This window comes from Eleutherodactylus coqui, chromosome 4 (genome assembly GCF_035609145.1).
Source record: "Eleutherodactylus coqui strain aEleCoq1 chromosome 4, aEleCoq1.hap1, whole genome shotgun sequence".
NCBI classification, from domain to species: Eukaryota; Metazoa; Chordata; class Amphibia; order Anura; family Eleutherodactylidae; genus Eleutherodactylus; species Eleutherodactylus coqui.
The window spans coordinates 225,106,529-225,129,167 of NC_089840.1; the positions used below are offsets into that span (position 1 = coordinate 225,106,529).

The following is a 22,639-nucleotide window of genomic DNA, read 5'->3' on the forward strand; positions in this document are numbered from 1 at the left end:
TTGCCATTGCCTATAATCGCTATTGTAAGCGATAAGGCATTGTAGTACAGAAGTACTGCAATGCATTATTATAGCGATCACAGCTGCTGTGGTTCAAGTCTTCTACAGGGCTATAAAAATTATATAGACATAAAAATAGTGTAAAAAAAAAAAAGACGTAAAGAAACCTTTTTGGGGCATTTTCTCCTGTTTGTATAAAAAATGTTTAAAAACCCACATATTTTGTATCGTCATATCTGTAATGACCTGTACAGTCATAATTTATAGGCCCTAAAGTGCAGCCTTAACCATTTATAGGACCAGCTGTGCTTCCTTAGTCATTTCTAAGTCCTACTGTGACACCTTAGTAATTTATAGGTTCCACTTTGCCACAAGTCATTTATAGGCCCCACTATGCCTCTTGAGCCACTTATACCCCACTGTGCCCCTAAATCATTACTAAGGCTCCACTGACGCTAGCCTAGTTTCTCAGTGTCTGGCTGTTGGCCTCCACAATGCTTAGACGGTGTCCATTTGCCCAGTCTGCTCCTGATGTTGTACTTTACTAAATCAATATTCTTCCATTAATACATAAGATTTTGTAACTCCATTTACACATTAGTTGCTTTGCTGTGCAGATTTAGCTTTCTCTGCACTTTGAAGATAATATTTACCAAGATGAGCACATCAACATTATAAAACTGATCAAATGAGTTCAAATGTCTCGTTAATCTCTGTAGTATATGGCAATGCTTTACTAATTATGAACGGTAAATAGAACCATTGCCGTGAAATAGTTATGTCCGGCTCCAGCTGGGAGCTTAAAAGTACATTTACAATAAACAAGAGGTTCTGTAGATCATTTACACCCATCACTCATCGGATGCTTGTCATATGGTGACCCGGAAGAATCGGCACACTGTGCAAAGACATTTCCTACATAAAGCAGAATGACCCTCCAATAATATGAAGACATTCAATAAAATTCTATACTAAAATTGTATGTCCCCTTAGGAAATCATCTTGTAACAAATTTGCATTTACAGCCATTACCCTATATACTAATGCTACTGCAATAGCTCTCTTTATGAGCAACAGAGATATTAAAACTGAAGCAAAAAAGCCATGGGGAAACGAAATGAACAGTTTCTGGTTTTTACACGAAAACTTCAATAAAACTGCATTTAAGAAATAGTTTTAGCCATAGTGAATATACCCTGATTGACTATCACAATAATTGGTCTACAACAGGGATGCATAACCTTCTTGTGTGAGAGCCATATTGTTGAACTGCTCTACCTCAAGGGGCCATAATAATGTCCCTTCCCTGTAGCGCCACATCACCCCTCTCACAGCACCAATGACCCCTCCATGTAGGGCTACTACTTCTCCTCACAGCACTAACATCCTTCCTTGCAGTGCTATATCTCCACCTAAGAGCACCAACAACTCTTCCTTGCAACGCTACATCTTCCCCTCACAACATTGATGCCTCTCATCGTACCAGACATAGTATGTTAGGCTGTAAAAAGACAAATATCCATCCAGTTCAGCCTGTTTCCACCCCCTTCCCCTTGTTGATTTAGAGGAAGGTGAATAATTCTAATCTGGGTATTCTAGACCTCCCATTCTGTTTATTAATTTAATTGCCCTCAACCTCTCCCACCCAGCAATACCACATCTTCCACTGCAACACAATTCACCCCCCTCTATAACATATCTTCTCCCATGTGTAGAGGGGGTCTCCCCTGCACCCCATGTACCATGCATCTTAGTGTGCAGTATATAGCCAATTCGGCATTGTGTTACTTGTGATTTGCCTGCCCTCTGCCGGCTAAGACTTGCTATTGTGTTGTTGATTTGTTATGTGTTTTTTCTGTTAGTTTGCTAGGTCACGTGAGGCATGCAGACGCTGGAACCCATACATGGGATATAGAAGGTCGCTACATCACTTCAGGAGGATCTTTTGATGCAAGAAGCTGGAAGCAATAGAAGGGGCACTTTATCAGGCCCACTGTTTGTTGGGTGCGATTGAGAGACAGTGGGGCTCTTGGTCAACTGCTAGAAACCGATCCTTGGCCATGATATCAGAGTTTGAATCCGGATCTGTGTCCTTAGCACTAAGAGGTCCCAGTGATTGTCACCCTCCCTTATGCTGACTCTAGGTTCGAAGGAGTTCTTGTACAGCCATACTGTGAGTTGTCTGGGAATGCCAGAGACGTTAAATACAGTTAAACTTGGACACACAACAATGTGGACTTTTCTTCAGTCCCCTCCCAGACAAAGACCTCTCTCTACTACATGCCACCCTTGTAACCGGACCCAACCCTGCTGATATGGCCTTGAGTCTGGGACTAACCCAACACCCCCCCCCCCTCCCTTCCCCTTCACGGTCAAAGACCTGCCAATGGCCCCTATGCCAGCCATGAGGTCTCCTACAGGTGCAGCAGGGGTACAGGGGTAATACTTCCTCTATAGCCGCTCCTCCTTAGCAACATATTGACATGCACCCCATTAGCGCTTTCCTTCGCAGCAGCCCTTTGCAACGGCTGGCCTAAAGGTGCCGTTGGAATGTGGTTTTCTTCCACTCCGAGGGAGTGTTAAATCTCACGATTTACCCACCTCCATGTAGGGACTTAAAGGGGTTGTCCCACTTCTAGCAGTTTTGCTGCAGGAAGTTGACAGCTCCATACATTGCACGCGGGCCAGGAATAGTACTGTAGGCCGAGTCCTACTGAAGTCAATGGGTCTCAGTCTGCAGTACCAACCAGTTCACTGTGCACTATATACTGTCTGCTTCCTGCAGCAAAGCAGCTAGTATTTTGGCCACTTCTTCTCTCCATCCCATTGTTCATTATGTGAGGTCTGGTACTTTCCCAGCAACTTGGATTTTGCTTCAGCCCTACAAGATTCCATTTTATAGCGTGGTCAACCATGTACTTACTTGGACAGTTCCATTTGCTGGTATAAAATATTCACATCAGATAAACAAAGAAAAGATACCGGCACTACCCAATATACATATATCACGATTGGGTGCAGGACAGACACACCAAAGAATTAAAGAGAAAGAAGTATCAGAATCCCCCTGCACACGAGAAGCAAAACTACCACAAAGAAGGCTAAACGCAAAAATGTATCCAATTACAAAATTAGCCCCATACACAGAAACACATTTTTTTAAGGGTGTGCTCACACATTGCAAAAATGTTGCAGCTTTGTTGCGAAATTTCCGCAGCAGATTCACAGCAAAAACCGCAGGTTAGCGTCACAGTACAGTTACAGTAGAAAATCTGCAGCATCTTTTTTCCTCTACATGTGAACAGAATTAGCTTTAGTCCCATTCACTTTAACCATTTCCAATCCACTGTCTGACGTTTTCCTACATTCTGATTGAAGCTTGTACAGCTCCAATATCAGAAGACGTCCGACAGGGTATTCTTACCGTCTATTGCCAGCCACTCCGCTGTCAGAGCCTCTCTGGAGCACACACACTGGCTTTAGCCAGCAGATGGCACTGTTGTATAACAGCAAAAAGAGAAAACCTTTTAGGAAACCCTGAATCCAAAAATGGTTTGGCAAGAGTTAATAGGAAACATTTCTGCTGCAATAGATCACATGTTGATGGAGAAATCTAGTCTATGTAGAGAGAGGAGAGGAGAAGAGAAAGAACCCATGAGTATCGCCCGCTGTAGTAGAGAGGCTTCCCCAAGCATTAATCTTATTATTCTTGTCTTGCCATGTAAATGACCTCTTTGCACCTTGCATTTTATCTTCAGTGCCATTTTTGGTCCATCTATCTGCCATGCTGCTATTTTGAATGTATTGGGCTCAGCAGTCTTTTGCTAGGGGAGGTTGGAGGAAGGTTGAGTCTTGTGTTGTATTGACCTCCTTGTATAGTCTATTAAATATTAACATCTATGATTGAAGGTATTTTCACAACAATACCAATATAAATGGGTTTTAATACCCTGTCGAGATAACAAATGCTTATTCAATGCTGTAGTAATTCTCAGGGTTTTATGCTTAAAAAACAAATCACAGTAAAATCCCCTAATAAACAAGAACAGACTAGAACGGCCTGAAAATCCTCATGTACTTTGGTAAAACAGGTGCACAACTGTCATTGTTGCTGCAGTAAATATGAGTGCAGCGTGCCATAAAATTGTCTTTACATTGCTCGTTAAATCCACATCACCTACTGTAAATTAATCACGCTGAAAATGTGTCTGTCTGAACAGAAGTCCTTATGTAATGGATTGTGGTTAGAGATGAGCGAGCATACTCGCTAAGAGCAATTGCTCGATCAAGCATTGCCCTTAGCGAATACCTGCCCGCTCGGGAGCAAAGATTCGGCTGCCGGCGGCGGGCAGGGAGCTGCAGGGGGGAACAGAGGGGAGATCTCTCTCTCCCTCTCCCCCCCCTCGCTGACTGCCGCAACTCACCTGTCACCCGCAGTGGCAGCCGAACCTTTTCTCCCGAGCGGGCAGGTACTCGCTAAGGACAATGCTCGATCGAGCAATTGTCCTTAGCAAGTATGCTCGCTCATCTCTAATTATGGCCCATTATAATACATACATAGCACAATTATGTAAGCTAGCCACACAGGGTCAACCAACATATGGTTGTTGTAATTCTTGTTTCAGACCCTCCTTTATGCATTGGAAAGGTTACTTTCTCCACCTTCAATAAGGATCAGAATGCTATTTTGCAACATGCTGAAAATCAAGCACAGATCATGCTGATCGTTTCCTTGGGCCTTCAAAAAAACTACATTCATATGGCCTCTCGGCAGGTCCACATTCAAACCTTCAACTTTGCACTAACAACAGGATTTGAAAAAAAATTAAGCCCCCCCCCCCCCATATACATTAGGGAAAATTCAGTTGAACCTGCTGATTTCACAAGGATCAGCTTACTATTGTATGTACAGTTTTTATATGTTGAGAAACGTTGAATTTCAATACCTGACCCTCTTGTTCCGCCTAGAGATAAGCTGCCGCCAGAGCTGTCTGGCAGCGGCTTTCTCCACTCTGCCTACTGAAAACACATGAGCGCTTGGCCGAACTAAATATTTATGTGTTTGGCGATTCCGAAGAAATAGCTGTTGGACGGATAGCTATGAAAGCTGTATGGGCACCCTTCGGTATCATTTCATTATTACACATGATGAATCCTATCCTATCTTCAATATGTAAAATACAATTTGTACACAGACCCCCATTACAGTGTGCATGACTGCTATAAACAAACGTTATCATCTAAACATATACCCTATATGACATGGGAAATAAGCCACTATCTGTAACCTTGCTGACATAACTAAGAACAGTTTCACATCTGAGTCTGGACTTCCAGCCGGAGGTTCCATCGCAGATCTGGCTGCAAATCCATCCAGAGACGGAACCATTTGGCCACTGGGATTCCCCTTTCCTCCTCGAATGTCCTCTGTACTTTGCTATGAGACCTCTACATTAAAAGTCCTCTGATATATCATTAGATGGCCACGTCAATCTTTTTTTTTTCATTCATTATGTGGCAACCCTCAAGTATATATAAGTGAGCTGGTGTTATCTTAGTTAGTTATTTCTCCTGGCCTCTTTTTCTCCAAATGGTCATGTGATCTCAATTCTGACCAGCTCAGATGTACGTAGGTTATGTGTTAATATTCTAGTAAATTTCTCAGTCTGTGTCATGCTGTTACTTGATCCCAACCACATAAACTACTTAGACGGAGACACAGGCACTTCTGTCACGGTTACGGATGAGGATCACACCGCTGCTGTCACACAGTTATAATAGAGGAGATCACAGCACATCCTCCTGAGTGTTTACTTATGGTCTGTAGCTTATTTAGTTGAATATAGAAGGTAATAATTAAACTGTCCAACCAGCAAGTAGAAATGGTACAGCCTCTAGCTAATGCTGTGCTGGAGCATCATGGGATAGATGTGAAAGTGAAAGTAAAAAATCTCACTTAAGATGATGGCTGATTAGCAGACAGGAAGCTGCACTGCATGTAAGTGGCTGCACTACACATAGGAGACCTCCAGAGTGTGACATGCAATCAAGTAAGGGGGCAGGGATGAAAATGTGTTTTCGCTGAAGTGGCCCATTAGGCTAGTCTCACACAAGCGAGAAAATTGTGCGAGATTTTTGCATTGCGAGATGCAAAAATCTGAACCCCATTCTTTTGAATGTGGTCATACACATGAACGATCTTTTTCCTGCATGACACCGTGATGCGATGCTGTGCAAGAAACAATTCCAGGCATGTCCTATCTGGCTGCGTAATCTCGCATCGCAGTCCCATTGGTTGCAGTGGGGCAGGCGGCAGCAGGACTGGCCCCACTGAAAGCAATGGGAGAAGTTCCGCAATCCTCTGTGACGGCCATGGCGGGGGATTCCCTTTACCCCCGCAGCGATGCAAGGTTGTTTTCAGATGAATACACTTCGCATCCATTGAGCTTTCACATGGTAAGAAGCACGATATGGGGTGGCATTCACCGCCCGATGTCACCCTCGCCCATGTGAAGTGCGCCTTTATATGACATGTTAAAAAAGTTTAGTATTGCTCTCAGAATTTCGTTGATGCCTACAGCAGAGAGCGGCGTACACAAGCACCAAACTAAATATCTGTTCAGACATCTGTCATAAGAAGACAAGAAGAATTGAAAGAGTCGAAAGATAAAACTACTTGGAAAACCCAAATCGTGAATGTCTGTGATCTGACCTACTAATGACATATCACTTACCCCCTTTGCCATTCAAATCTGTCGGCACAGGATTGCTGTTCCAAACATTTGGATTTATGCAAACATAGGAGAGAAATGCCTTAGAGCAATGGAAGAACTCGTAAAGCCATTATTAAGGGAAGTCGTCTCAAGAAGAGAACCGCTGTCTGCTGGATGTCATAGAGTGGAGCCCCACACTCAGGACCCTCTCTACGAATCAACATGGAGAGCCACTCAACAAGCGCCGATCCTCTTCTAGCACCCTTATGACATCCTTGTAATACATGAACAGCCATTTATCTGAATGGTCACTGTGTAGCACTACATTTCCTGACTGGCTGCAGTTGTCTGCTGTTTTCCAGGGGAGCCTGGTGCAGAATCTAGGGCGATTACCTTATTGCCTATCAGCTATATAATGCTTTTTATAATTAACTATACTTATATATGCTTGTTATAATGAACTCAAGGCTCATGGAGAAGTCATATTGACCTCTCACTGATATCTTAAAGACATCAGGCCAACCTCAAGGGACAGCGTTCCAAAAAAATTGTTCAAATGAGCACAAGTGAACGGTAATGGTCTAAACACGAGCCAACAACAAACGGGAATTGTTCGCTTTTTGCCCATTCCCGTTCGCTCGTTCAAACAAGAAACGGGTCATCTAAAAGGACCCTAAGGCGAAATATAAGGTGCAATGCGAATAAAAATAAAATAAGAGGGGGGGCTGACCTGCTGTCAACGGAATGCCAAGAAGGTCACACCATCATACCTGCAATCCAAGATAGCCTTGAGTTTATTATTGATAAGCAGACCAGGAAAGGTTTCCAATGTAATCATTCAGATGAGCGATTTTTAGTTGCGTAAATTTGGCACGCCGGGAATAATAGGACATCAGTGACTAATAACGGCGACCGATTTTATACGCAGACGGAAAAGATAGGTCTTACCCTATCTTTCGGCCAATATACGTTGGCGGCTCCCATAGACCCCTATGGGAGATGCAAAAAAAAAAGGGTGCGAAAAGATTATGGCTGGTTCTAGTTAACTCTTAGAAGCCATGCCGAGGATTTATGCTGACCGAGGGTTTTCTGCGCTGCGGCGTATAAACACTGCAGCCACTCGTGTGAATGCACGAGAAAATGTGAATTTTGGCAGTGACTTGATTGCGGCTTTTCCCCGTTCACAAGATTTTCAGATGCAATGCGGTCAGTGTGGAAACGCAACACTTTTGTGATAGAGGCCTTATGTGGAGATCACCATCACCTTGAGCACTGGTATATACATTTGTCCTAGCTATTCCCTACAGTTTATTGCCTTGGCACCTGCATTTTAAAAGGGATTATCTCTAATGAGACAACCCCTTTAACTAATTATACAATCATACAATCCCTCTCTCTGCACTGCCGGGAAATCCCTCCAGCACAGCAAAGATGAAAGGAGTCCCCAGTGATGAAGGGGTTCCCTGGGGACTCCATTAATCTCGCTCTTTCACTCCCCGCTGTGGGGATATCACCCCAGCCCCGCTAAGATGAAGGGGACCCCTGGGGAGTCCTCTCATCTCCGCAGGGACTAACAGGAGTGTACAGAGGGGCATTTAAAATGTGCTTCTGGGTTTAGCGGTGTGGCAGCACTCCTTCCCCCCTCCCTTTTTGTCCAGCTCCCATAGGAGTCTATGGAAACTCCTGCGCATCACGCACCATAGATAGGTCAGGTCCTACCTCTTCACGCAGCAGGGAATTTGGGTTGCATAAATTTCAGTCGCTGATGTCCCTTCTTTTTAGGTGCAAGCTAAAATTCCTAAACTTTTGGTGCGGCTAAATTCCTTCATTTGAATGTTTCCATAAGAAACCCCTTGTTCTAAGACATTTTTAACGCAAATGTCATGGGACTTTGTAATGAGAAAACGCATGTTTGAGCTCTGCAATTTTTGTGCGACGCTTTTTTAACATTAGAAAGTCCCATTGACATTCGTGTTAAGAAAACGCAGCAATGTCGCGATCGCAAGTGTGAAGGCACCTTAATAGTTGCAATTGTGTTGCGCATGTAAGTTAGCTGCACGAATTCCCCCATGTGAAAGAGCCCTTATATTGCGCATTTCAGAGAGAAAGAAGAGAGGTGTGGAATAAATATTTTGTTGTGACTGCAAAGTTAACACAGTTGGTAGTCAAATAGTTAACATATCTGGTTACCTTAAGGGCCTTTTATGGTGGGCGATTACTAGGTGTGATTGCTTGATTGCCTGATGACCAGACCATCTGAATGTACCATCTGACAAACGAGTAAATGCTTGATCATCCGGTAATTACATCTTTTATGCAGCATAAAATATCCCGGTTGTGGGCAGCACATTCTCCAGTGTAGACGAGGGACGTGCTGGCAACAACAATGATACACTATGGGGACAAATGATTGTATAAATTATTGTTCGTCCCCTACTAAAAGTCTGAATTGGCCTGTGTGAAGGACAGATAGATGAGTGCTGATCTTGTTGATCAGCGCTCGTCATTAGAACATTAACCCCTTTAGTGGCGCACCCCGAAAATCTCCGGGGCTTGCTGCACTGACCATGCAGTTAAACCCCGGAAGATTTCCGTGGACAGCTCTAGTGTTGAAATGTGCAGAGCACTGAGCTGTCATCTGAAATCATCCAGGTTATTTAGTGCATACTCAGCGCAGCAAGCCCCGGAGATTTCCCTGCCATAATACCAACTACAGTAGTACAGTACTTTCAAAAACTTGCGAGATTAAATTGCATTGTTGACTCATTTAAAAAACCTGTGAGGCATGACATGGTAACAATAAACCTGCCACTGAAGGGGTTAATGGATACTGTTAAAGGACCTGAACCCCGAACAGTACTTATAGTTGGAATTGCTAATATATTTCACAATTTCCAAGAATAATAGCAATCAGTAAGAAAAGAAAATCACTTGTTTCCTGTAGCTGTCGTGGTGAACGCATAGTAGATCTACTGTTATAGATGAGCTTATCTCTGGTGGTGAACACATAGTAGATCTACTGTTATAGACGAGCTTATCTCTACTACTGTTTGAGGATGAGGTTGAGAGATTACATAGTACAAATGTTGTTACATGCTACTATGCCAGCGGTTTCATAAATTACATACTGTATCTAAAAAGGCAGACCAAGTTTATTCTGCTTTTGCAACTAAAGTATATCACAGTTGTGGAATGCAAAAAAACTGCCCAGAATAAATCAGAATTGTTAATATTAAAGGGGTTTAAACAATTACTACTTGTTTGTTAGAAGGGTCTCATGTCAATAAACATCACAAAGTGATCCCCTGCTGAGATCCCTAGCGATCAGTTGTAATCTCTGGCAGTATGAGTTCAACTTCCCTGTAGCACCACCAGAGGACAAATGAAGCATTACACTGTGCCTATTCACATCTATGGCTTATCTGTGTAATGCAGGACAGGGCAGGTCCTCCAGAGCAAGAAATGCTCTTTATAACTACTTCCCATTCTGACCAAGAGATGAGGACCACTGTATACTAACTAAAAACACTGCCCAACACCTCCTGCATTGCTTATCATGCATTAAAACAATAAGGATTGGCCATGGATATACAACGTGGCCAACTGAGGTGTCGGACAATCCCCCATATACAACCATTTAGGTCTCATTATACATTTTTCTTGGTCATCACTGATAAAATATTTTTTATGAAGACAGCCATGTACAAAATCACCGCAGTAAATCATTCTGATTGCTGCAGATATCTTACAGTGTATGCCTTTAAACAACCAGCGTAATAATAATAATCCTTATTTGTATAGCTCCAACTTATTCTGCGGCGCTTTCAAAGCATGGGGGAGCACAAACAAGACCGTTACGTGTGGTATACACTTATTTGGAGAGAGACGGGGTGGGGTGGTTCAGATGGTACAGGGGCAGGAGAGGAGGCACGGGGAGCACAAAACAGTATAAAAATTACATACGGTATTTAATTATTAGGAAATCGAACAGGGTAGTGATAAGGAGGTACAGGGGCAAAAGATGTATACAATAGGCAAAGTGGAAGGCTTGGGATGCCATAGGGAGGGGCAGGGGCATGTTGTGGGGAGCTGGGGGATTAGATCAGCAGATTTGGTATGCCTCCCTGAAGAGGTGCATTGAAGGTCCGTCTGTGAGAGATTGTCCGGATGTTATGGGGTAGAGCGTTCTAGAGGATCGGTGCTGCTCTAGAGAGGTCCTGTAGATGAGCATGTGAGGATCAAATTAGAGGGGCGTTAAATCTAAATGTGTTGACTGATCGGAGTGTGCAGGCTTGGTGGTGTGCGGACAGGATGGAGGCGATGTACGGTGGCGTGGCGCCATGGAGAGCTTTGTGGGTGATGGTGATGAGTTGGAATTTAGTTCTGTAGTGGATGGGCAGCCAGTTCAGCGTACTGGCATGCTGGTTAGATCGGAGACAAACTGATACTTGTCTGACCAAGTTTTAACACTACACAGTCCACATTTGCACCGGAGACTCTGTTCAGCGTTTCCAACACGTAACGCCAAACACTAGTGTGAACTCAACCTACCTATTTCAGCACACACATCCAAATACTTCAACCGCAGAATACGTCTCATTATATGTGAACTCTGTACATCCAGTCCAGTTACACGCCTTAGCCATACCCTTGCAGTAAGTAGACGTTTGTAGTAAGTAGGACATGATTCGGAGGTTGGCAGCACACCGGGCTCCTGAACAAATAGAAACCTAAAGCCGGCATTGGAGAACACTTTGCACTGTGTACTCGATGGCTTGCTGGTTTGTTTTCTTGTCATTTGTCATTTACATGTACAAACAGACTTATCTAGACACTTTATCACAGTTGTCCTGGAAGTTACATAATGTCTGCAAAGAAAAAGAAAGACAGAGAGAAAAAGTACCTTGTCTGAAAATCGGAGGTTCCTCGTAAGGATACGTGAGGGCTATGGTCATGAGATGTCATCCCTTTAGTCGTCCAGATTTCGGGAAGGCATTGACTTACAGTCTCAATTTCCTTGAGAAAACAAGAATAAAATAAGAAAGGTTGAATGATTCCGTTCTGAATGGTGCCATCTTTTGTAGCAAAAATAGAAAGAGAGCAAACAGAATAATTCGTCTGTCTGTGGATAGAAAGTGATCTCTCTGGAAAAGAGCTCACATGTTCCTGATAATCTGGAAGCAGAAAGCGAACACCACCTGAGCCAGGGATGTCCAACAAAGCAGCTTTGCTACCTCACTACAGAAACACAAACACATTTGTACAGACAGAATATGACACCGGCCAGTGGGAGCCGTAAACAGCGGCACATTTTGGGAACATTGCTTTAATACAGTGATGGGGTATTGTTCCAGACCCCTCTGTAAGCGGAACGGTCCCGGCATCAGCACATTATTGATTTATGCAGACTATAAAGAGCTTTCGGTGATGTTCTAAAATGCACATGAAAGGTGAAGTAAATGGCTGTGATCACTGATTTATTAATATGCCCTCCCCACTTCAATACTGTAACTAGAACAGGGAGGATGGAGACATTATTGCTGGAGGAGAGATAGCGTCCTCCATCTGCTACATAACCCACCAGCTACTGGCAGCCCCCTGTATTCTTGCTGCTTACAGAATACTTGGAAGCACAAGGATTTAGTTCTCCAGATCATATTCAATAACCCAGATCTACATACAGCAAAACAAAAATTAAGACGCCCTGTTGCAAACAAGTGGATGCGGAGCTAGTGCTGGTTTCTACAACCACACCCTTCCTATATTATCTTAAAGGAGAGAAGGGTAGTTTGCCCCTCACTTGCTGACAGCACTGGCCTTAGGTTAGATGGAACCCTGTGCAGAGTGTTTTTTACCCCCCCCCCCTCCCATTATAACAAAAATATTGTATATATTGTGTTGCTTGTGCAGCAAGTGACAAGATAGCAGCATATCCACACCAGAACATGTCAATGAATAAATACTGTACCAGAACTAAGATCATAACATAAATACTGTACGAGAACCTGATTCATTACATAAATGCAGCACCAGAACTAAACCCAGTACATAAATACAGCACCAAAATAAATTTTAATAACATAAATGAAGCACCAGAACCAAACTCAGTACATAAATACAGCACCAGAACCAAGCGCCATACATGAATGCAGCACCAGAACCAAATTCTGTACATAAATAGAGCATCAGGACAAAGTTCATGACATATACATAGTAGCAGAATCAAGCTCAGTACATAACTACAGCACCAGAACCAACCTCATAACATAAATGCAGCACCAGAACCAAGCTTGGTGCATTAATACAGCACCAGAACCAAGCTCTGTCCATAAAGATAGCACCAGAACCAAGCTTCATACATAAATGCAGTACCAGAACCCAGCTCTGTTAATAAATATAGGACCAGAATCAAGCTCATGACATAACTGCAGCACCAGAATCAAGTTCAGTACATAAATACAGCACCAGAACCAAGCTTCATACATAAATGCAGCACCAGGACCCAGCTCTGTTAATAAATATATGACCATAATCAAGCTCATGACATAACTGCAGCACCAGAATCAAGTTCAGTACATAAATACAGCACCAGAACCAAGCTCTGTTAATAAAGACAGCACCAGAACCATGCTCCATATATAAATGCAGCACTAGAACTAAACAGTGCATGAATATAGCACCAGAAGCAAGCTTGGTACATAAATACAGCACCAGGACAAAGTTCATGACATAAATGTAGTAGCAGAAACAAGCTCAGTACATAAATACAGCACCAGAATCAACCTCATAACATAAATGCAGCACCAGAACCAAGCTCAGTACATAAATACAGCACCACAATCAAGCTTCATACATAAATGCAGCACCAACACCAAGCTCAGTACATAAATACAGCACCACAATCAAGCTTCATACATAAATGCAGAACCATAACCAACCGATGTTCATAAATGTAGGACCAGATTAAAGCTCATGACATAACTGCAGCACTAGAACCAAGTGCAATACATAAATACAGCACCAGAACCAAGCTCTGTATATAAATACAGCACCAGATCCAAGCTCAGTAAATAGAAATGTAAAAAGGTGCCATACTAAACTAGACACAAATAAAGACAAGTTCAATTGCACATATCAGAATGAAAGAAACATACTGATGCCATTTAATACCACATTACCATCTTGTATCTGGATACTTCTTGGTAGCTGTTCTCTTGTATACAGTATATTCAGAGGAAGAAATAGGTATAATATTTAATATGAGAACTTTACTTGGCAGACTGACGGAGTTTGCGGAGGGTGTAGTGGTACTAGGGGGCGACTTTAACTTCCCTTTAGACCCTGGGAAAGATAATACCACAAGGCCCTTAGACAGCTGCAACTAGTGGACGTCTGGAGGGTGACCCACCCCGCAGACCGGGACTATTCTTATTTTCCCCCTGCCCATCGTACACATAGCCGCATTGATCTAATCCTCACCAGCCATCATGCCCTAACGTGAGACCCCGTGGCTTCCATTGGGTCAGTACTATGGTCGGACCACGCCCCAGTCCTCACACTAACCATCCCAGGTGCTCCAGAGAGGCCTTGGTCCTGGTGGCTGAACGACAACCTATTGAAGGACTCGGTGTGTTGTGCCGATTTGTGCATCAAAAATTTTCTCAAAGATCACTCGGATTCCACATCTAAACCAGTCCAGTGGGAGGCTCTTAAGTATGTCCTGAGAGGGGTCCTCATTAAACACGGGTTGCGCCTTAAGCGTGAGAAAGCCGCCAAGGTTGTTTCCCTGCCGGCCAAGATTGAGTCTCTGGAGACAATGTTCCGCCGGTCAGGCGCTGTAGCCACTCAGAATGAACTGTTGAATACCAGGGAAGAGCTGAGACACATCCTTGATCAGAAATATATGCGTTTTCGCGACTGCTTGAAGCGCTACTCCTATAAGCATGCCAATAAATGTGGATGCTCCCTGGCACGCTACTTCCGCAGTAGGGTGAATCTCACTTATGTCCCCCACATATTGGACAGTGCAGAACATAAGACACACGACCCTAAAGAGATCACAGAGGCATTCTGTGTTTACTATCACGGGCTTTACAATATAAGAGGTCAGTTGGCTGATATGGCCCCCGACAACCGGGAAAACAAGATTGACGAATACATTACGGGGTCGGCCCTCCCGAGAATATCGGAGGAGGTTAGAGAGTCCTTAGAGATGGACTTTATTGCGGAGGAGATTAGCGAGGCCATTAAGACTTCACTGTCGGGGAAAGCCCCTGGCCCGGACTGGTTCAACTCCCATTTTTTCAAACAGTTGCTTGAAACTTTGACCCCTGTACTAAAAGATACATTTCACCAAATTTCACCATTGGCCCCATTTCCCACACAGTCACTGATGGCCCATATTACGGTGATCCCCCACCCGGGCAAAGACCCAGGGCTATGCCCCAGTTATCGTTTTATCTCGCTCATTAACTTAGACATCAAGTTGTTTTAAAAAATTCTAGCTAACAGGCTGACCCCAATCCTACCGGCCCACATACATAACGATCAAGTGGGATTTATAAAAGGTCGGGAAGCTAGGGACAATACCAATAAGATCCTCCTGCTGATTAGCCAAGCAAAGCAACTGTCGTAGCCATTTTGTCTCCTCTCGGTGGACGCGGAGAAGGCCTTCGATCGCGTTAGCTGGGACTTTTTATGTTTCTCCCTGACACGGTTAAGGTTGGGGCCCAAGTTTACGATCTGGATTTTTACATTGTATCGAAACCTGTCAGCACGGATTCGTGTGAATGGCCTACTGTCTGTCCCGGTACCTATCAGGAACGGGATGAGACAGTGTTGCCCGTTGTCCCCCCTTCTCTATGCCATTGTTATGGAGCAGTTGGCGGTGGCACTGCGAAATAATCCTAATGTACATGGCTTGCAGATCGGGACCGGAACTTGCAAGGCTGCCCTATACGCAGACAACCTTTTAATGTTTATCTGCGAACCACGCATTTCATTTCCAGCGATTCTCCAGGAGCTTTCTAAATTTGGGCGTCTAAGTAATTTCGAAGTAAACCTCCACAAGTCCGAAGCCATGAATATCTCCCTCCCAGCTGGTGAGGTGGCTCACTTAGCTGACCAATTTGAATTTAAATGGCGAGCAACGTCAATCCAATACCTAGGGGCACACATTAGAGCAGACTTTCATCACTATACAAGTGACACGTGACCTGGACAGGTATGCCGCTAAACAACTCAGTTGGTTTGGGCGAGTAAATGACTTAAAGATGGATGTGGCCCCAAAATTCTTATACCTATTCCAGACTCTGCCAATTAGGCTTCCTGCACAGTTTTTTAAACTGTTCCAACGGGTGTTTCGTAGATTTTTGTTGGGAGGTCGGAATAGTCGTATCAGCTATCGGATCATGTGTTGCACAAAGTCAAGGGGGAGAGTGGGTCTACCTGACCTTAAAATCTACTACTCAGCCGTGGTCCTCACTAGACTACTCGACTGGCATGATCATGCCAGCTCAGAACAATGGGTGGATCTGGAGAAGGCGCTGTTGTTGCCTCATGTACACCGTGGATCCCTTCAGAAGATAGGCCTGTGGTTCTCCCCCATACACCAGTGACCATGAACTGTCTGGACATGTGGGATAGGTTGATGACTAGAGGAGATATTGCGACCCGTAGAGGGGCGTTAGCCCCCTTATTCCACAACCCCACATTCCCCCCAGGTCAGGAGAAACAGAGCTTCCTGTGTTGGAGAGAGGAGGAGGGCATACGGTGTCGTCAAATAGCCGACTCTGGGGGTCTTTTAATGATTTATCAAGCTTGATAAAGACCCCTAGAGGGGTTGAAACGTCGCCAGCCTTTTATGGAGGAATAAAATAAAAAGATTTCTGAGACATCTGATGCTGTCTGGTTTATCTTTATTCTTGGATTTACATGCTTCACCCTTGATCACATATGACAGTGACGTCATCAAAGGTCTGTCATCGCCAGTGAGGGAGTTACATGCTGGGTTCCTTATCACATGATGGTGACATCATCAAAGGTCATGCATCCTTGTGCAGATTACATGCGGATTACAAACCCCCTGCAGCCTCAGTTGTTATGGAATACTAACGAACACCTAGCCGGACAGCAGCCGTGTGCGTACAGGACCTGTGGTGATGTCACCGTCATGTGATCAGGGTCGGAACATGTAACTCCCTCACTGGAGATGGAGGACGTTCGATGTAGTCATCGTCATGTGATCAGGGGCAGAGCATGTAAGTCACTCACAAACTCACTCACTCATGCACGAACGGACAGGTCGTCATTAGTAGTTTGATAGGACCAGGCAACTTTCATTGGGTCCTCCTAATTTCCCCCCGATAGATAATGACAGGGAAAAAAGAAACGGACACGTCGAACTTCAACGCCTGATCCATTTGTTTTCCCTGGAGATAAGCCAACACATAACGCTTGGCCAACTGATTTGAGGAAATAGCTGTTGACCAAACAAGCGTTCACGTGTATGGGGAGTCAAGAGAAATAGCCAACGGCTGGACAAGCTCTCATGTGTATGCGGAAGCCAGGAGAAGTATCTGGCAGCAAACCAGGGGTTCAGCTATCGGATATTGAAGGTGTTTCAGCACCTCTACACTGATGATGACATGTGAACTAAACAATAGATCACATCAATATCAAGCACATTTGCTCAGGTATTCCTCTCTCATTTGAGCCGATTCTCCTTTGAATCAGCAAATTAGCTAACTAGTTCGCTCGTGCAGCCTGCTTAGACAGGCAGATATGTCATTGGCTCGTTCAAACGAGAACCGTTCAGTCCCTGTATTAGGGCGGACTCACACGGGCGTATGTGGAAAAAAGCTTCTGTAAGCACAGTGGATTTGTGCCGTGCGTTTTTGCATGCTTTTTTGTGCATATTATTGTTCTTTTTGCGCTTGCAGGGCCATTTCACATGGGTGCAGGACACACCCACACTGTGATTTAAAAGGCTAGTTTGCCTAATCAGTTCTAGATGTCTTCTTTTTCCCACGGTGTGCAGTGTAAATGAATGGGTGCTATTCCCTGCCGATTTTTGTTACGATTTTTCAGTCCAAAAATCAGACGGAAAAAAAAGGCCTGTGTGCTTGTACCCTAAGGCCGTTTTCACACACGGGCAAGAAAATTGCGCGATTTTTACGTGATGCGAGAGTGAGTGAAAGCGCACAATTATGAACCCAAACCCATGCTTTTCAACGGTTTCATTCCCATTTGCGATGTTTTCACTCATGCAATTTGGCGAGACTTAAAAATTGCTGCATCTTTCTGCGGTTTGCGATTTATTTCTAGCCCTTTTTTATCGTATCGCAGTGCACAAACTTGTGATTTTCATGCAATGCGATTTTAACATTAGAAACTCCTATCAAAGCAATGCAATGCGAGATTTTTCACAAGAAAAAACATTGCTGACTCTTAAAAATCGCTGCGATTTTGCGGCAGTTTTCTTGCGCCCATATCGCGACCACACGCGTGAAACTAGCCTAAAGGTGTTTCTTTTTTCCAGAATTCTTATCGATTGCTATGAGTCTCATTGACAAGCTTTCTCCTCATCCTTTTTTGTGTATGAGGATCAAAATGATGTCAACATACGTCCCCCGAGGAGCCGATCTTGTGGACTACAGCTGCAGACTGACGCAGTAGAGCGGCGTATAAGGACGATGAGCTCAACGTACTTCATCCTCTCAGCTAGGTGAGTATATGCTAATAGATAAAGCACCAGCCGGTAACCTTCAGTTGCCAAACTCTACATTCTGACTAAGACCAGTTTCACGCAAGTGAGAATCTCGAATGAGTTTTGTGCGTTGCAAGAGGATCGCAAGAGAATCGTCATTCCAAGGATTTCTACCGAGGGATTTTCGTGCTGCTGCGTATTTTTTCAGTGATATGCCGCAGCCGCCCTTGTAAATGGACGAGAAAATGCTCATTTAGACCAGGACTTGATCACGGCTATTCTTTATTCACGCTATTTTTAGTGCCGATTGACCGAGCATAAAAACACTCGTAAGAATGAGGCCTTCGGGCTTAAACACATGGGCAAGTTTTTCTCCCGGCTGCATAACGGGATAAAACACAACCATTGACTGGATGTATGAAACCGCCCTTAGGGCGGCTTCACAGGAGCATGTGTGCAAATACACTCGCCACAGCACATGAATGAGATTTGGAGAGGACTTATTACTGCAATGGTTAATGTCTGTAAATTTATCCTCTTGTGTGGTGAGTCTGTGGTCTCATGACCATGCTATATACTAGTAATGTTTGCAGAGTGTGAGTTAAGTCAGCCGGAAGTTGGTCAGGAGAGTAGAGATTGAGAGGTAGTCGGTGCAAGTGAGGAAGCAAGCAAGTCTGTCTAGCGGTCTTCAGAGGAGGGCATGTGAGAGCCTAGGACGCTTTAGGCTCCCTGTCCATGGCCGAGACGGAATATTGCCAGCAATATTCCGCTGCGCGGGGATGAGTGGGGAGCGCTGTCAGGTCTCTGCGGTGAGCCTATCTAATAGATAGGCTCACAGCAGAGAATCGTGCCATGCCGCGATTTAGATCCCACAAGTGGAGAATCACTATGATTCTCCGCTCGTGGACGCCGACGCTGCACTTTGCATAGCAATGCTATGGAAAGCTTCACACAGCGTGATCCATCGGCAATTTATCAATTTATCACATCATTGCATATGGAAATGCCGCCTTAGGAGAGCCTGTCCCTTGCCTTACTGAGGCCCAAAATGGAGTAGGCCGAGAGGATAGTCTAATGTCTGTTTGTGGACTACTACTTCGCAGCCTAACAAGTGAGTACTGAGAGGTCGGGAGTTTGGAGGGATGAGGAGTGTGTCGTGACCGGGAGCGGAGCTGCACAGATAACTAAGACTGTGGGCCTGATATTCATCCTGTGTTCTGCCTCCCTGTCTCACTACCCATTCTACTTGTACCACTGAACTGTTAATATTGGAGTTTGCAAGTAAAGCAACATTGCCGACTGTCCCCGGTATTGTTTTCAACTACTCTGTGTGTGTGGACTATCGTTTCACCATACAGCTTCACCGCAGAGGACAGGAAAGGTGGCGTCACCCGTGAAACAAGGACTAAGAGGTAATCTATTCTGTGGGTTATCCTCCCAATTTGCCCTTTTCTCAAGCCTCCCCCTCAGGTGCCTTGGACACATCTCTGGCTACCCTCCGTGTGGGAGACGGTAATGCCACTATGACAAGGCCTGCGGCTCATCCTCGCTGTCTCCTAAAGCTAGGGCCACTCCCCGGTCACTGCACACCAGTGCTGTGATTTAAGAGTGGAGATGAGCGAGTATACTCGCTAAAGGCAATTGCTCAAGCGAGCATTGCCTTTAGCGAGTACCTGCCCGCTCGAGACAAAAGGTTCGGGTGCCAGCGCGGGGGAGCGGTGAATAGCGTCAGTCAGCAGGAGGGAGCGGGGGGGAGAGAGGGAGAGAGAGATCTCCCCTCCGTTCCTCCCTGCTCTCCCCCGCAGCTCCCTGCCCGCCGCCGGCACCCTAACCTTTTGCCTCGAGCGGGCAGGTACTCGCTAAGGGCAATGCTCGCTCGAGCAATTGCCTTTAGCAAGTATACTCGCTCATCTCTATTTAAGAGCCTATGTAGCCTAATTAGTTCTAGATGTGTTCTTTTCCCCCCAAACTTGTGCAGCAAAATGAGCAATTACACCACATATACCGGGTGTGCATTTACACCCCCCCCCCTCCCCCCATAGACCTCTATGGGGCCTTTTGTGTGTAAATGCGCACTAAAACAGAACATGCTGTGTGTTTTTCCGCAGTTGTGCAAACATTAGGGTGTTAGCGAACCCATTGAAATCAATGGGCTCTATTCTCTGCAGATTGTGCACGCACATTTTGCACGTGCAAATATGTCCGTGTGAGTCCACTCTAAATCTGTGCTGTGTGAACGTACCCTCAAAGGGGTTTTTCAGGGACAAAGAGATTTGATGACCTACCATAAGGTTGGACCTTCAACATCCAAGTCCCACAAAACACCTTTAATGTCTTTATAAAAAAAGAGTTGTGAAATCTCCTGAGTACTTGTATACAGAACCTGTCCGTGTTTATAGTAAATATCAGGACAAAGTTCCTCACAGCAGAACTGGCAACACAAGAGCCTGTAAAATGCAGAATTAACATCGCTCAATACTTTCGGATGACTTTTCAGAATAAGCTGCCATGTGTGTACATGACAAATAAGTTGCCTCCAGGCCAGTAAATTACCAGCCTGACCGACATTTTTACTAGGAGGTCAATGCCAGTAAAAACTCTACAGAGTATATAGTGCAAATAGTGTACAGTTTATCTGCTGACATACATATCATAGCTGTACAGGGGGAACCCCCTCATCCCCTTCAAACCACATCTCTTATTTACCTAGGCCAGTATGTTTTGGGGGAAAGGTGGCAGCCCTAATGAGGAATAACACTATACCTGATCATTATATGACTTGTATCCTGCATTTATTGCCAATTTCCTCTCTGCAGGGTCCATATCTAATTAGCTTTTTTTTCTGAGCGTGTTACTGTAGACTGCTGATATGATGTCTCCTATACAGGAGACCAGGATATTTTCTCTGCAGCGCACCCTTAGAAGTAACAACATCAAGGAAGAACTTATACAGTAATACCGAGCAGTGTAGATGTGATTTCAGCAGCTGTGAGACAGTAGACACTATGAACTGCTGCAACATATCTGTCTTTTTCTGCCTGTGTCTCCCTCCAGCAGCAAACTCTCCCACACCCCATCTCCTCAGTGAATGACACACGATGTTTTGTACCGTTTCTCAGTGACGTTTTTTTATTTTTTGCAATGATTTAAAGTTTTATAGTGAAATATGAAGTGCACTACAAACACAGTGGTTTGGGGACTTTGAGGAGCTTTTTTTAAAAAATATCAGCATGTCCAGGTATGTTTTTTTTCCTGAAATTTTATCCCAAAGGCTTCTCAGCAGGACTTGTAAAAAGTCTGGAAAATGCAACTACAAAATGAGACTCGATGGATAGATGGACGGACTGACAGATGGATCTAGGCACCACCTACTGTTCAATGAAGTACATTACAGCCTGCAGAGCGCCTGAACCACACAAGCCAACTTTACCTGTTTGCTAAGAATGATATTTTCCAACATGGTATGGAAAATCTCCATGTTTTACACACTTACATACTAAATGCTGAACCTCCATTGTGAGGGCTCCTTTACACGGGCATCTGCGTTTTTGTGCTATGAATGAGTCATTCTTGCAAACATATCGGCGTATTTTTACTGTACGTTTTGACAAATACGCCCTGATTTAAATGGCTATTTAGCCTAATGAGTTCCAGATGTGTTATTTTTCCGTATTACGCAGTGTTTTACACATGTCCTTGCATATTGCATGCGCATTTGCGCACATTCATAGACTTCTATGGGGTCCTTTGGGGCACAAATGCGCACAAAAATAGAGCGGGTATCACACGCTCAAAATCAAACAATGTGTACAAACCCATTGACATCAATGGGTTCCAATCTCTGCGCATTGCACGCATAAAATTTTTGCGTGCAGATACACCCATGTGAAGGAGCCCAATCATCATTGTAGGGTGGAAGTACTTTTTCCCATTCTCTCACCGGCCTGAGAGCTTTATTCATGTAACATAGTAACATAGTAACATAGTATGTAAGGCCGAATGAAGACATTGTCCATCTAGTCCAGCCTGTCTATCCTACTGTGTTGATCCAGAGGAAGGCAAAAAACCCCAAGGCCAGAAGTCAATTAGCCCTTTTGGGGAAAAAATTCCTTCCCGACTCCCTAATGGCAATCAGACTGTTCCCAGATGTAGTAAAATCAAAAAATCCAAAGTTTGAAAACCTGCGTCAAATTTGATCAAACTTTCTTTCCTAACTGAA

At 44.3% G+C, this 22,639-nt stretch overlaps 1 protein-coding gene across 2 annotated transcripts in view; it reads right to left on the reverse strand.

The window, feature by feature from the left end:
• FAM13C (family with sequence similarity 13 member C) overlaps positions 1–22,639 on the reverse strand; it is a 284,231-nt gene that overhangs the window by 58,792 nt on the left and 202,800 nt on the right. For both annotated transcript variants that reach the window (XM_066600788.1, XM_066600787.1), the window contains one exon: positions 11,617–11,729. In XM_066600788.1, coding sequence (XP_066456885.1) covers positions 11,617–11,729 — 113 coding nt within the window. The remainder of the gene's footprint in view (positions 1–11,616; positions 11,730–22,639) is intronic.